General features: G+C 44.9%; 1 protein-coding gene across 3 annotated transcripts in view; it reads left to right on the top strand.

The window, feature by feature from the left end:
* Positions 1–15,149, top strand: part of GLIS2 (GLIS family zinc finger 2) — a 38,960-nt gene extending 23,811 nt beyond the window's left edge. The window contains exons 1-7 of one of the 3 annotated variants that reach the window (XM_073648251.1): positions 2,317–2,484; positions 2,724–2,938; positions 3,066–3,214; positions 3,488–3,661; positions 9,456–9,589; positions 10,049–10,167; positions 11,070–15,149. In XM_073648251.1, coding sequence (XP_073504352.1) covers positions 2,761–2,938; positions 3,066–3,214; positions 3,488–3,661; positions 9,456–9,589; positions 10,049–10,167; positions 11,070–11,803 — 1,488 coding nt within the window. In that variant the 5' untranslated portion in view covers positions 2,317–2,484; positions 2,724–2,760 and the 3' untranslated portion in view covers positions 11,804–15,149. Of the gene's footprint in view, positions 1–2,316; positions 2,485–2,622; positions 2,641–2,723; positions 2,939–3,065; positions 3,215–3,487; positions 3,662–9,455; positions 9,590–10,048; positions 10,168–11,069 lie in introns of those variants that run through there. The other 2 variants (XM_073648249.1, XM_073648250.1) reach the window with 2 other exon arrangements.
* The last annotated feature ends 1,648 nt before the right edge of the window (positions 15,150–16,797 follow it).

The raw sequence follows: 16,797 nt of genomic DNA, 5'->3' as shown, positions 1-16,797 counted from the left end.
GGCATTATGTGTGTACATGGGCATTGTTATATGTGTATATGGACATTGTTCTGTATGTCTACATGGGCATTGTTATGTATGGGTATTGTTATGTGTGTATGTATAAGTATATGTACATTGTTCTGTATATGTACATGGGCATTGTTATGTATATGTGTATATGGGCATCGTTAAGTATGTGTGTATGTATATGTGCATTGTTTTGGATTTATGCATACAGGCATTGTTCTGTATGTGTGTACTTGTATGTATATGTGCATTGTTCTGTATTTATGTACATGAGCATTGTTCTGTATGTGTGTATTATGTATATGTGCACTGTTCTGTATTTACACAGGCATTGTTCTGTATGTGTGTATTGTTATGTATGTATGTATATATGCATTGTGCATTGTTATGTATGTATTTACAGTATATATGCATTGTTCTGTATTTATGTTCACATGCATTGTTCTGTATGTGTGTATTGTTATGTCTATTTGCATTGTTCTGTATTTATGTTCACAGGCATTGTTCTGTATGTTTGTATTGTTATGTATGTATATGTGCATTGGTATGTATATATGTACACAGGCATTGTTCTGTATGTGTGTATTGTTATGTATATGTGCATTGTTCGGTATGTACACAGGCATTATTCTGTATGTGTGTATTGTTATGTATGTATATGTGCATTGTTCTGTATTTATGTACACAGGCATTGTTCTGTATGTGTGTATTGATATGAATGTGTATATGCATTGTTTTGTATTTATATACATGGACATTGTTCTGTATGTGTGTATTGTTACGTATGTGTATGTGCATTGTTCTGTATTTGTGTACATGAGCATTGTTAGGTATGTGTGTATTGTTCGGTATGCACACAGGCATTGTTCTGTATGTGTGTATTGTTATGTATGTATATGTGCATTGTTCTGTATTTATGTACACAGGCATTGTTCTGTATGTGTGTATTGAAAATTAATGTGTATATGCATTGTTTAGAATTTATATACATGGACATTGTTCTGTATGTGTATTGTTACGTATGTGTATGTGCATTGTTCTGTATTTGTGTACATGAGCATTGTTAGGTATGTGTGTATATGGGCATCGTTAAGTATGTGTGTATGTATATGTGCATTGTTTTGGATTTATGCATACAGGCATTGTTCTGTATGTGTGTACTTGTATGTATATGTGCATTGTTCTGTATTTATGTACATGAGCATTGTTCTGTATGTGTGTATTATGTATATGTGCACTGTTCTGTATTTACACAGGCATTGTTCTGTATGTGTGTATTGTTATGTATGTATGTATATATGCATTGTGCATTGTTATGTATGTATTTACAGTATATATGCATTGTTCTGTATTTATGTTCACATGCATTGTTCTGTATGTGTGTATTGTTATGTCTATTTGCATTGTTCTGTATTTATGTTCACAGGCATTGTTCTGTATGTTTGTATTGTTATGTATGTATATGTGCATTGGTATGTATATATGTACACAGGCATTGTTCTGTATGTGTGTATTGTTATGTATGTATATGTGCATTGTTCGGTATGTACACAGGCATTATTCTGTATGTGTGTATTGTTATGTATGTATATGTGCATTGTTCTGTATTTATGTACACAGGCATTGTTCTGTATGTGTGTATTGATATGAATGTGTATATGCATTGTTTTGTATTTATATACATGGACATTGTTCTGTATGTGTGTATTGTTACGTATGTGTATGTGCATTGTTCTGTATTTGTGTACATGAGCATTGTTAGGTATGTGTGTATTGTTCGGTATGCACACAGGCATTGTTCTGTATGTGTGTATTGTTATGTATGTATATGTGCATTGTTCTGTATTTATGTACACAGGCATTGTTCTGTATGTGTGTATTGAAAATTAATGTGTATATGCATTGTTTAGAATTTATATACATGGACATTGTTCTGTATGTGTGTATTGTTACGTATGTGTATGTGCATTGTTCTGTATTTGTGTACATGAGCATTGTTAGGTATGTGTGTATTGAGATGCATGTGTGTACAAACATGTGCACTGTTGTGCGGTTCCTCTCGTGTCATGTGCTGTTTTCTAGATCACATCGATCTCTATTCATCATACCTCCGGCTACCTGTCACCTAATGACTTCCTGGCCTGTCTCTGTCTGTCTCTCTAGCGCCTGTTCCTGTCTCTCCTCCCCGTCCACTGTCTTTTTCTCTCCTGTCATTCTGCCCCTCTTCTCCAGTGTCCTTCCCCTTCACATTGGCTGTGTCCTCTCTCGCCCTCCCCTTCACCATCTCTCTCCACCCTCCCATTCTCTCTCCACTCCACCGTGCTCCCAGGCCTCCAACATTCCTCAGTGTCTGGCCATGGCTGGCCCTCTGCCCAGGATGGGGGTGGCGCAGAGGGTGGGGGGGGGACACGCCTTTATCCCCACATGGCACTGGATGGGTGACCCTCCCTCTCCCAGATTCCCCTAGGAGAGGGGGTATGTTAGATCTCATAGGGGGATCCTACACCCCCTCACCCGTCAGGAAACCACACGTGGCAGTTGGTATTGACACTGCACCCAGGCACAAAAATGTGTTTAACCCCCTGCATGCATGTGGGGTTACGCTGTGCTGTAACGTGCGATGGGTTATTGGTGCGATGTGCTGCAGATTAGTGACAGGCCTGAGTGTATGAATGTATGCATATTGTTCTAATCGCCTTCTCCTCTCTGCGCAGGACGGCTGGGGGGCTGCTTTGGCTGTGGCCATTGACCATGCACTCACTGGACGAGCCCCTGGACCTGAAGCTCAGTATCTCCAAGCTGCGGGCAGCACGAGAGAAGAGAGATCGCAATGGGGGGAGCACTAAGAAAATTTCTGTGCACCATGAGCTGATGATACGGGATGATGGAACGACTGTCATCACCCCCATCTGCCCCTCACCCCCTCCAGGTATCGTTTTATATATCACATTGCACCCCCTTTCAATTTTTGCTTTACTACCTCCGTTGCCCCCTCTGTACCCAGATTGTGCCGCCATTCTGATCCTTCGCCAATGTCGCGCTTTCTTACTTTACAGGGTTCCTGGCTCGTTTTCGGGAGGGAGACAGCCCCCCATTCTCTACTCCACCAATCGTGGACCTCAGCCTGTCTCCCCCTTCTGGTATGGACTCCCCCAGCCGGGCATCTCTGTCCCCTGAAAGGATGACTGGTGGAGACACTTCATTGGTAAGTCTTCTCTGCCAACGCTAATCACGGATTTCTTTTTTAATATTATGCTATACCTGCTCCCACCAGTAGGGGGCAGAGTCAGACCCCTGCTTTGTCCATGTAGTCCCATGTATGTTATATAAGGAGGAAGGACGTATCTAGGCCGGAGCTGTTCTGCAGATGTCACTCCCTGAGAGTTGACGTTAGGATCTTACGTTATCGTCTTTCTCCTGGAAATGACCCTCGGCTCCATCCATTTCCTTCTCATCTGAAATATCTTCTGTTCCCCAGGACACTCCATCACTGCGCTGCAGGGGTGATATGGCTCCCAGTCCGTTCCAGTTCTTCCTGCCCCTTAGTTCTGGTCTACAGCTACCCCCATCCATGTTCCTGACCCCACCTAAGGAGAAACGTCTGTCCCTGGAGTACACAGAACAAAAACAGCTGGTGTGTCAGTGGGCAAAGGTAAGAGTCACCCAATGCAACAATATAACACTAAATGAATTGCAGAGATTTATCATAAAGTGCCGCCACATGCAGCACAATATGAGGCGCTTAGCTAGATAGAAGTTTTCTCCAGAGTTGTAAGTTTATAAGATGTTAAATATGTCTTCAGCAAAACAGGCATACAGTCCCAATTCACACAAGCCCTCACTCTCCTCTTTTCTTCACCGATCCCTATATCAGGAAAGCAAAGAACAGGTGTGCCGCCAATAGTGAAGCACTGCTCGTTCCTGTCACGAAAGGTGTGGGAAAGACTAAGTGCAACACGAAGGGAAGAGGGGGAGAAAGCCCAAACACTGGGGAAAGGGGGATGGAGACCCCTAGGCAGATCTAATATCACCCTGCCTACCCTACTGTCCCTATATAGGTTCCACACCAATCGCCAAACAGGACCCTAAACCCTGGATGACCCTAGAGCTTGGCCCTAGACAGGGAGGGGGAGGGGTGAGCACTGGTCAGACCCCACTACAAACTAAAGAGGACAAGGTAGACAAACATAGATGATTTACTTAGCTTGAGCAGACACCAGAGGAGTAACGCCAGCTGTCCTCCAAGGGCACCAGAGAAGACGCTAGCCGACGGCTAGTGCTCCAAGACTGTACACAGAAGTATCACCAGCGATTGCCTGGAGCAAACTGAGGGTTTTTAACTCCCCAGCAAGGGTGTGTCAATCAGCAGCAGGAAGGAAGTGGCCGCTGAGTCTTAAAGGAAGAAGGATTAAGAAGGTGTCTGCAATGCCAAGCGCAGTGACCTTCTACTGCTAGATCCAGAGCGACTGTCTATTACACCTGACACACCCGTGACAGTTCCCTTTGCATCAAACTACTTACAGCACAGGCTATAAAACAGGATTAGACTTGTCTGTACTCTGAAGAACTCAAGTTTCATCTTTTTGGCTTATTCTGGGCCGTGGAAGAAGCCCCAGAAGAAGCCTGTCAGGGATGACAGCCAGGGGAGTCACGCATATCCACCCTCTGTCACCATTTGTCAAGGACAATAGCTGAGGAGGTCACACAGATCCCACCACTGTTACCACTTTGTCACAAATGACACCGGCAGATCTCACCGCTGCCACCAGTTTGTCAGGGGAACACAACTCCGCTGCCTCCAATCGTCAGGACAATTACACAATTGGCTGACGAGTGACGGAACTCACAGTGATCGAATGGTATATACACTTCCGATTCCAACGCATGGAATATATATATATATATATGTATACCCCGATACGTTCACTGCCAGCTCCACAGTAACACAAAAAAGGAACCACTACTAGCTGCCACCATCATTGGTTTATACAGGCCGATTGGACACCTGTTACAGGTAGCGCACGGCTTCAGGGGTGCGGTTTACAGAACAAGAGGAACGGAGCTATTCAATTTTATATATTTAATCGAGAAAGGTAGGCAGTTTTTATAAAAATATATAGAAGATGATACAAAATGGGGACAAAACAATACGGTATGTACAATTACATGATATAAAAAGAAATAACGAAAGAGAATTACTAAACCTGATGTCAGGGAACTAGCTCAGAGCTTTGCAAATTTTCATTTTTATCAGCGCAATGCTACGCCCACATACCTCTCCTTGATGAGCTCATGTGAGGGCTGATTGTGGGATGTGCTCAGCCCTTCTGAATTTTATGACAACGTTCAGGATAACTTTGCGGTAGATATTGTCATCATGTTTCTTATAACGATTTTACCTTCATGTCAAAAAGAAACATAGCATGGACAGCATCATCCATCGGGCCGTTATTAAGTTGGAGAGGTTAGAATGGACTTACAGTGATGTGAGTGAATGCGTTATGTTAGGCGCCGAAAATATCTCCCCTAAATATTAGATCGATGCAGACCCCAATATTCCATCACTGACCACTGGCATTAGCTGAGCTGCGAGAGACCCTTTGATGAGAGGAAGCTTATGCCTCTGTGTAAAGGAATCCCCATTTTGGTGTCTTGTTCCCAGAGCCGATGTTCCTGTTTTAATTACCTGGTCACTTTGATCAGAGGAAGCTTATGCTTCTGCGTATACGAATCTCAGCCATGAGGCCTTCTTCCCAGCAAATCTCCTTGTTGTAATTACATGGTCACTGCCGGGGGCAACTTCTTCAATAAAAATGGAAGTGTTAGCTCTCTTTCCCTGTTATAATTAGTTTTTCTCACTTTCACCTATGTATAATTTGAGAGGGTGATACAGTGCCTACAAGTAGTATTCAACCCCCTGCAGATTTAGCTGGTTGACACATGCGGAATTAACTTGGTATTGTGACATTTGTACTGTAGATCAGCCTGGAAGTGGGAAATGCACTGCAGCAAATTTTTTTATTTTTTTTTAAAAACGTTAAAAGTTAATTCAGAGTGTCATTTATTATTCAACCCCTCAAGCCACAAGAATTCTGTTTGGTCCCCCTAAAGTATTAAGAAGTAGTTCAGGCACCAAGAATAATGAGCTTCACATGTGTGGATTAAAGATCTCTTTTGCCAGCCTTTTCTGACTATTTAAGACCCTCCCCAAACTTGTGAACAGCACTCAGACATGGTCAACATGGGAAAGACAAAGGAGCATTCCAAGGCCATCAGAGACAAGATCGTGGAGGGTCACAAGGCTGGCAAGGGGTACAAAACCCTTTCCAAGGAGTTGAGCCTACCTGTCTCCACTGTTGGGAGCATCATCCGTAAGTGTAAGGCTTATGGAACTACTGTTAGCCTTCCACGGCCAGGACAGCCTTTGAAAGTGTCCTCCCGTGCCGAGACCAGGCTTGTCCGAAGAGTCAAGGCTAACCCAAGGACAACAAGGAAGGAGCTCTGGGAAGATCTCATGGCAGTGGGGACATTGGTTTCAGTCAATACCATAAGTAACGTACTCCACCGCAATGGTCTCCGTTCCAGACGAGCCCGTAAGGTACCTTTACTTTCAAAGCGTCATGTCAAGGCTCGTCTACAGTTTGCTCATGATCACTTGGAGGACTCTGAGACAGACTGGTTCAAGGTTCTATGGTCTGATGAGACCAATATCGAGATCTTTGGTGCCAACCACACACGTGACGTTTGGAGACTGGATGGCACTGCATACGACCCCAAGAATACCATCCCTACAGTCAAGCATGGTGGTGGCAGCATCATGCTGTGGGGCTGTTTCTCAGCCAAGGGGCCTGGCCATCTGGTCCGCATCCATGGGAAGATGGATAGCACGGCCTACCTGGAGATTTTGGCCAAGAACCTCCACTCCTCCATCAAGGATCTTAAGATGGGTCGTAATTTCATCTTCCAACAAGACAACGACCCAAAGCACACAGCCAAGAAAACCAAGGCCTGGTTCAAGAGGGAAAAAGTCAAGGTGTTGGAGTGGCCTAGTCAGTCTCCTGACCTTAACCCAATTGAAAACTTGTGGAAGGAGCTCAAGAATAAAGTCCACATGAGACACCCAAAGAACCTAGATAACTTGGAGAAGATCTGCATGGAGGAGTGGGCCAAGATAACTCCACAGACCTGTGCCGGCCTGATCAGGTCTTATAAAAGACGATTATTAGCTGTAATTGCAAACAAGGGTTATTCCACAAAATATTAAACATAGGGGTTGAATAATAATTGACCCACACTTTTATGTTTAAAATTTAATAAAATTCAACTGAGCAACATAACTTTTTGGTTTGTAAGATTTATGCTTCTGTTCATAAAACCTACTCTCGTTTGCAGTTTGAAGGCTCTAACTTATTTGCATCTTATCAAACCAGCTAAATCTGCAGGGGGTTGAATACTACTTGTAGGCACTGTATGTCCCTTTCTCTGGAGATGTCTGTATGGATTTTAATTTTCCTCTATGACAAAGCCAAAAAGGTGAAACTCAAGTTGGGCAGAGGACACACGAGGCTTCTCATGTTTTATGGACGATGATTTTGAGATTTCTAATAATCTGTTTCATAGAGCCTGTTCTTTGAGTAGAATAAAAACTTGCGTTTGATATAAAGGAGAGACTGCGGGCCTGTGGGAATTTGTTCTATTTGTGTTTTGCTGAATTTAAAGGGGTTGTCTGGGACTGTGCTTATTTTTTCATATGGGGCTAACAACTTACAGGCAGGGAATGGCTAATGGCCTGTTCCGCCCGGCATCGGCTCAGAGCAGTCACGGACCATTCCTGTTGGTGATTCTGCTACTTCATTTGACCTTGTGTCAACATAGCAGCTCTTCCTCTTCTGCTCTGTTATGTTGATGGGGCATCACTGTCGATTTCAAACTGATTGACAGCTGGCTCCCCGCAGTTTGGCAGCAGGGAGCCGTCTGTCAATCAGCATGACACTCGCAGTCACGTCCCGTCAACAGAGCAGAGCAAAAGAGAAGAAGCCGCTGTCAACATGACGTCACCGGAAGCTGCAGAAGTGGCATTTAAATTCTGACTGCTCGATCCTTCTCTTCCCCAACACCATCTGTCAGGGAAAAGTAGGGAGACCCCTATTTATCTGGTGTTTCAGCTCCTTAAAGGGGTCTCCAGCGACGTCCAGTGGTGCTCACTCCCACATCGGAAGCTAGCGGTGCCCATGATGTTGCGAGCCTCACACCTGCGCACGATCGGGGGAATGTGCACGGGTCCGATCCCAATGGCCAGGAACATGTGCATGATACTTTACTATCGTGGTAAGGTCCGCAGGTCGGAACGTCATCGGCACCGATGCGGAAGTGAGTGACTCTGGATGTCTGCTAGATAATCCCTCAAGTGAGTACTGCAATACCAGACACAACTTGTGGACAGCTGTGGCGCTATTTCTTATAGTTATACAGCGCAGTTAACATTTGCTTATTGTGTCCCTCTCTATAGGAAAGAGCAGCAGAAAACACTTGAGTGAGAATATGACTAATCATTATATTAGATGAGGGGGGTATATATATATATATATATATATATATATATATATATATATACACATACTGTATATATATATATATATATATATATACATACTGTATATATATATATTCATTATATACTGCAGTACCAGAATCCAGCCAGCAGGAGGCATCTTATAGAGGTTGAGTGAGTTGATTTGTGGATCAGTGGCCACATCAGTGGTCTGTGGCTGCTGGGTGGGAGCCCTGCAAATGTCCTCCTTACTGACGCACCTCCTTCAGCTCCTCTTCTGACTATTAGGTGACATCATGCGCGTGTCATGGCGTAGCGATGACATCACGGCGGACCTTCAAGTCAGAAGAGGCGTGGGGTAGGAGGCGGACTTCAGGGCTCCTATCCTGGGGTCGCAGACCACCGAAGTGGCCGCTAGACAAATCGATTTGCTCATCTCTAAGAACCAGCCCATTGATGACCACCGACTCTTAGGACAGGCCATCGGTATCAGACCGGTGGGAGAGGGGTGAGTCTCAGCACCACCGCCGATCAGCTGATAGAAGGGACCGCTGCCTCCACTCCTTTGGCACAGCTCCATATATTTTGCAGCAGTTCAGTCCCTTTATGGTCAAATAGACTAAACTGCAATACCAAACACAACCACTGCTAAATGTGGGGAGCTGTAACCAACAAAGGGGGACATGCGCTCACCCCTTAAATCAGCCGATCAGCGGCAGTGCCAAGGTTTAAACCCCCTACTGATCTCATATTGATGATCTGTTCCTAGTCCTGAAAATCCCATTATACTGCAAATATCAGGGAACTTCCCCGTTTCCCGGCCCCCTCCCTCGCTCTGCTCACCATACATCATGTCTCAGCGGCTTTGCTTCACCTTTGACCTGTGACTTTTCAGTGCAACCGCCTTTTCGAGTTATTGCAAGAGTTGGTGGATCACGTTAATGATTTCCATGTGAAGCCAGAAAAAGATGCCGGATACTGCTGCCACTGGGAGGGATGTGCCCGCCGGGGGCGAGGATTCAATGCCAGGTGAGACCCAATGCCTGGTGGACTTGCATAACTTGCTAGACCTGATGAGACTGGTGTACTGACTTTGAAAATCCACTTTAGACTGAATATACAAATTTTGATATTAATGAAAATTTTTCATTTAAATATTAGGAGATGTTTAGATAGAAGTGAGATGAGAAGAGGTTACACATGTACCAAGGGATTTTTAGGACCCCCATTTTCAGGGTCTCAGCAGCTGGCCGCCTGTCTACATTGGCCGCCATTAGTTTGCTGCTTCTAGGTGTAAATCAGAATGTTTGCATTCACTGACGGCAAAGTAAGAAATAGATATGGAGCAAGGAACCCACAACGCCCCCTGCAGGAACTATTGTGAATTTCAACTTGTGGCTCTCCAGCTGTGGTGAAGGGGGTCAGGGCATGCTGGGAGTTGTAGTTGCTACTAATATACTGTACATATGATGCCTCCTGTACCCGCAGGTATAAGATGCTGATTCACATCCGCACCCACACTAACGAGAGGCCGCATTGCTGCCCGACTTGTCACAAAAGTTTCTCACGGCTGGAAAACCTGAAGATCCACAACCGGTCACACACAGGTAGGTGTTATAGCGGCCTCCGATCCGGGAGGCGCTTCTGTCCGCCCCTCTTGTAATACATTACATATTATATCATTATACACATTGATGTGTTTTAAAGGAGAATGTCGCCCAAAAAGCGAAAAATTCAGATTGAGCCTCATTCAGACGGTGAAATGGCCAGCACGCAGCCCAATATAAATGATCGGGCTTGTTCAGATGAGCAGTCTTTTTTCCCTGGCATGAAAGTAATCACAGCGTGCACTTGTCTCAGCTCAATGAGTGTGTAAAAAAAAAATGGATGCCATACAGACGCAGGAGGGTCTCTATCTCTGAGACTCGGGCTTCTACCGTGATCACTTTATAGCTTTAAATGGTAAAGCCGTTTTAATAGGGGTAAAGGGATTTTTATTTATTTATTTTTTCCCTTAATATCCTTAAACCTTTTTTATGTCCCATTGCGATCATGTGAGCGCTCATAAAATACACTGCATTACTTATGTATTGCGGTGCATTATCCCTGCCAGCATGAAGCAACCTATTGGTGGGACGGAATAGTCGCAGTGGGTGGGCCCTTACCACCTCCTTGAGGCCCCCTGATGTGTTTCCGTGGCAGATAAGGAAGCTCCCTCTATCTAATCTCTTAGATGCCATAATTTTAGGTATCTGCAGTCCTGGGCGTTGCGGCCGGCGCCTTCTGTACATTACAGCTGACACCCACGTGGTTGGCTCAACTTATGGGTGAAAATCCTCTTTAAAAGGACTAGAGATTATGGGTGACTCCCGTGTAACCTTTGGGTGGAGTTCCCCTTTAATATCATTCTTTTGATTTAGAGAGCACCCTGACACCTTGTGGGATATTTTCCTGCCATCATTTTTTTTTTTTTCTTGTGACGCCATTTTTCTTTGTTTTTTTTCGACAGGTGAAAAACCTTACATGTGTCCCTACGAGGGCTGCAACAAGCGTTACTCCAACTCAAGCGACCGCTTCAAGCACACGCGCACCCACTACGTGGACAAGCCGTACTACTGCAAGATGCCCGGGTGTCAGAAACGCTACACGGACCCCAGCTCTCTTCGGAAACACATCAAGGCGCACGGCCACTTCATCTCACACCAGCAACGCCAGTTATTGAAGATCCACCAGCCACCCAAATTACCAGCGGCGGGGGATGGCGGCTACACAAGTGGCGCCCAACTCATTATCCCCAACCCAGCAGCCATCTTTGGCAGTCAGACCCTGCCGATCCCATTGGCACCGGGACCTTTAGACCTGAGCTCCTTGGCTTGCAGCGGTGTAGCGTCTGCTCTGGCGGGGTTACCAAACCCCATGTTGACACTTGCAGGGTCTCCTCTCAACTTGGCCAAGGGCTCCCTGCTGTCCCAGGCTTACTCTGCAGCCGGGCTCGGATTGCCTTTAGTCTCTCTGATTTCAGCAGGGAAATCGGAAAATGAAAAGCGACCTAAGAGTCAAAGGTCGGAGAGCGTTGAAAGGACTGAAGGATCAAAAGTGAGGCCTATTTCAGGAGATGCACTGTCTCTGCTACCCAGCGGGGTCTTAGATCTCTCGCCTGGCATGGGCTCAGATTCTCTACTGCCAGGATGGGTGGTCATCCCACCGGGGTCCTTGTTACTGAAACCAGCGGTGGTCAACTGAGAAGGCCATGCCCCTGTAACTTTCCACCTGTGCCCACTGAACCTAGACAAAGAACAGGGGCCGAAAAAAGCGCGACCCAGTTACATTCCCGGCCCGGTGATCCCCGCGGACCTCTTGCACAAGCACCAGTGACAGAGAACGTGCATTTTTCAGCCTCGTCAATCTCTGCTGAAGTCCGACTGGATCTGTATCATTTTGTCCCCCCCTCCCCCTAGGACGGCAAACACTGAACAGTAAAGACAACTTCCCCGGGGACTTGAGTAGAACGAAGCACTTTGTCAGAGGCCAAGGTGAAGTTACTTTTGTTTCTCAGAATTCACGAGAGAAGGTTTTTATTTTTTACGCCTTCCGAGAAAAGCAATAATAACGGAGATGCTCGGGAACGGAGCTGACTCTGCGAAACGACAAGAGAGGAGCGTGGGGGAGTCGTCGGCTCTCGCACCCACCCTCCGATCCTCTGCGGGACTCATCGCCGGCTCTATGACGGCCTTTCACACGCTCCATCCTCATTCCACAACTGTTCCCCTCTCGGACTTGTATCGTCCCGGTCTCTTGTATCACATTCCGCTCATTTCTTCTTTTTTTTTTGACACGTACCTATGCACTAACTTGCTCTCTGCACTTTCTCCACGTCGCACCATTTCTTTATCACAAACCATTGTCGTCGTCCCCATAGATATCCCGTGACAACGCATTCAGGCGCAATGAATGCCGCTTCTCTTTTGCTTGTCTTCAGAGCGCGCAGAAATTTTTTTTTTGCTTTTAAAAAGAAAAAACAATCAAATCCCTATATATCCGGCATTTACCAATGAGCGAGGAAGAGGTGGTTCTCCGCAGGCTCCGCCATCGACGGAGCCAAACAAGCTATTTTATAGACTGCGAGTGATGTGTGAGTTCGATGCTCTGCTGGAATCTCTTGACATTTCTGGGTCCCCTAATTCTCGATTTGAAGTCCTAGAGCTAAAGGGTCGTCTGATTTCCAAAGGCTAGAAAATTCTGCCTTAATAGAGGCCTAACATGTCCCATTGATTTTAATGAGCACTGTGTAATGCTTCATTTTACCTGTGGCGGCGCTGCAGAGAAAATTGAACACTTGATCGCTGGAGATCCCAGGGCGATAAACCATCATCAATTTATTATTAGAGCACCCTTGCAGTAAATAGGAATTGTGCACAAATCGTTTAAGGAAAAAATTTAAGAGGTTGTCAAAATATTACAAAAACATGACTGATTTCATTTGAAATCAGCGCCACCCCCTGTGCACAGGTTGTGTCAGGTATTGCAGCTCAGCTTTATCAAATAGGGCTGAGCTGCAATACCACAAATAACCTGGGGTCAAGGGTGGAGCTGTTTTTGGAATAAAGTAGACGACTTTTTGATCCTGTACAGTCCCTTTATTAATAATTGGAATGGCTGCCGGCTTACTAAACCAACGTTTAATATGTGATAGGGCTCCTCAAGGGGTAAATTTAGGTAAAAAATTGTAAATTAATTCACATTGTCACCCCTAATGGCCCATCTGGAAGCCGAACTCAGAGCCTCATATGTATTTATGAAACTGTAAGTTCGGCTCGGGAGACGCGCGGTCAGTCCGGGCATTGCCGTTCACATACGGACCGTATGATTAGGAAAACATGGCCGTTTTGTCCCAGAAAGAGCGCCCCCTTTTGCCTATAGGCTTGATCTGATATTGCAACTCAGTGACTCTTGCGGTACCGAGAATGGTGCGGATCTAGGCTGTTTGAAGGTTTACTCCCAGGACACTTGTGATAAGCGGCGCCTCTGCTGAAGTCTTATGTAAGCTCTGCTCTCTGAAATCCAATTTGTCATAGCGGGGAATGAAAACCTTCCTGGCTCCAAGAGCAGCAATCACGCTTCTGTGTGCGTCAGCGGCACGGCCCCGTGCATTCCATACACACGTCTGTGGCTCCGGGTACGAGCCGGGCAGATGCATCCGCAGCACATTCCACATCGCCCCGGCCCTCGTTACACTTCTCATGTTGTACATGGACGACCCGGACTCATCTGTGATACATGTGGCTCGTCGCAGCGGCACTGGGCAATTGGCAGAATGCCGCATGTAGGGCCGCTGCGTGAGAAAGTCAACCCCATTTTTATTTGGTATATTAATTTCTCGTGCCCTGGAGGGAAGGAGCCATAGTGGCCTCTCCCTAAGAATTCAATCCCCCCTCCACCCTTTTTGTCTGAGATATTGATTCCTTGCTGGGGGTTTGACAGTCGGCACCAGCGACACTGGACGTACAGTATACAGAGCACTGCTCCGTACACTGTGTAGTGCCCAAGCCCTTTAAGTATAGGTCATCAATATCTCAGAAAATGCCTTTAATTAAGCAAAATGTTGTTTTATTGAGCTACAGTTTTAAAGGGACTCTGTTGACACAGAATGACTGTTCAAAACTAGCACAGGAACAGGTGCATCCTTGGTGAGGCCAAACAGTACGGTGCACCCTTGGTGAGGCCAAACAGTACAGTGCACCCTTGGTGAGGCCAAACAGTACGGTGCACCCTTGGTGTGGCCAAACAGTCCAGTGCACCCTCCCACCTGCTTGGCTCACCTCTATCTCCACCTCCTCTTCTTTCATTGACAGCTCTGGCTCTATGGAACCAAGGAAGCAAGCAGGTGGGCAGGTGCACTGAACTGTTTGGCCACACCGAGGGTGCACCTGTTCCTGTGCATGGTTTGAACAGTCATTCTGTGCTAACAGAGTCCTTTTAAGAGGGTCCATTCTCCTCCCACCTCTTGTTGATACCAGAAACAGGCCATGGACAGGATTGGCGTTATTTCGGGGGAAAAAGACCCCCCTTTTTTTCCCTAATCTCAGCTCCGTTGGTAGCGTTTATGAGTTCTTGGTTACAGGGGCCCTCTGCCATTGCTGGCGGTGGGTGTAGGATTTCAGCAGCCTTGATTCACTGTGGAGCCAGATCTTCTATGACAATATGGTAAACTTCTGATTTACTTTGCACATATGATTCAGATGAGCGACCCGGTTTCCTTGTCCACTGAGAGGCCGATCTGCAGATGATTTCGCATTGATGTCTCTGTCAGGAGTGCGTTTATGATTATGCTAGGCGGCGTCTTCATTAATGACATCCATGAAAAAGCCTTCCCCAACCTACAACTAGACAGGTGTACTTTTTTTTTTTTTTTCTGTAGCCATCTTTTCTCATTGCATGCCCACAGAGGGACATATTCCTTCAGGGGTATATGTATAGGATCTTTTCCTGACATATACATCTGAGGACCTTAACCATTGTGAACTGACGTATTTCAGAAAATGTTATTACCTATGGATCATCAACTAAAATATAGTTGTTTTTTTACTATTTCCTCTTTAAAGCAGATCTGTTACCAGACTTCACAATATATATTATCTAAGACCTGATGAGGCTCGTGTACTTACTTTGAGAATGGCTGTATAACCCTGATATTAAAATGAACATTTTATGATTCCCATTTTAATATCATGTAAGAAAACCTTTAAAAAAAAAAAAAAAAAAAGATTATACAGTCACTCATGTGGGTTTTCATAGTAAGCACATCAGCCTCAGCAGGTCTACGATCTATTTAATAAAGAACGCGGTTCGTACTGTGAAATCTGGCGACAGATCAAGAAGTAAACTTCTACCTTTTGTCAAAGGTTCAACAATCTGTAAATTAATTCTGATATATTTATAGCGGTCAGAGATCAGATATTCAATTGTTTTTAAGCTGTCCTAATTATCTCACTACGGCTTGCAAATATTCACCAAAACAATGACACTCAGATGTACGGTACTGATTTCCATCCTGCTGCGTGTGTATATTAGAGATTATATATATATATATATATATATATATATATATATATATATATATATAATCTCTATCTATCTATATATATATATATATATATATATATATATATATCTCCATATATCCTCAAAAGTCCCTTGACAGGATACATTTCTGCAGCCACCACTAGGGGGTGCTCAGCATACAGTTTTATTATTGAGTTCAGTGCATGCAGTGAGCTCCCCCTAGTGGTAGCTGCAGGCAGTGAGAATTTTATCTTTTGGCTCTATGCAGGTTTCGAGGCCTGTGAGAGGGGGGTTGGGCTTTTTCAGGGTGTGATTTTAGGAGGCAGTCCTTAAATTTCTTCTGGATGTGCTGGATATTCTAAATTCTCATTCACACACAGGTAATATTATAAGCCGGAAGTTTCTATCTATGAACCGTTCTAGGCCCTTGCACCATCCATGTACATGGATTACTGTGTTGGAGACACTCGAGTACAGCAAAGCCAAGCTTAAAGGGAGTGATGCTCTGTGTGGCCCTTGGGTGCAGGAGTAATGATCTGCAGGCAGCCACATAAAGTGCCTTCTGTATCACTATGAACCTCCCTATCCCCCTCCTCCCCTCCCTTATGTCTTTAACTCCTCATTGTCCAAGTGAAGACAGCTCTTGCATCGGTGTGCGTGGGAGATCCTGAGTGACTGCGACATGACGAGACCGCCCCCTTGAGTGCGGAGATTGTCCAGTGAGCTCCATATGGGAGCAAAGCTGCCAACGAGATGCCTCCCCGAGTCGGGGGCATTTATTCAACCATTAAAAGAAACAATAAAAATGAAAAAAAAATCCATGTTTGGTTTTTTTTTTAGATCATATAGAGTTCTATTATATAGTGGAATTTAAAGGCCTAAGGCTGGGCCATCAGATCAGTGGGGCCCCCAAACAATCCGCTAATTGAAGGGATTTGGAGCCATTTTTCTGATCTCGTCACCACTAGGGGGAGAATATTACTACATCCAATGAACAGTACACAGCAAGCTCCCTCTAGTGGTGACATCAAGGATTCTGAATTTTATCTTTCAATTCTACACCTATGTGAAGATCTGACTTCTAGAGGATTTATTGTTCACATCTAAAGGAACAAATTAAATAATAAATATGACGGAAGCATAAAAGTCACTATTAAAACTATTATTACTCAAAA

The sequence above is a fragment of the Phyllobates terribilis genome, unplaced genomic scaffold, assembly GCF_046119375.1.
Source record: "Phyllobates terribilis strain yellow unplaced genomic scaffold, ASM4611937v1 Scaffold_9__5_contigs__length_417890890, whole genome shotgun sequence".
Taxonomy (NCBI): Eukaryota; Metazoa; Chordata; class Amphibia; order Anura; family Dendrobatidae; genus Phyllobates; species Phyllobates terribilis.
This window is presented reverse-complemented; position numbering and strand designations above follow the sequence as displayed.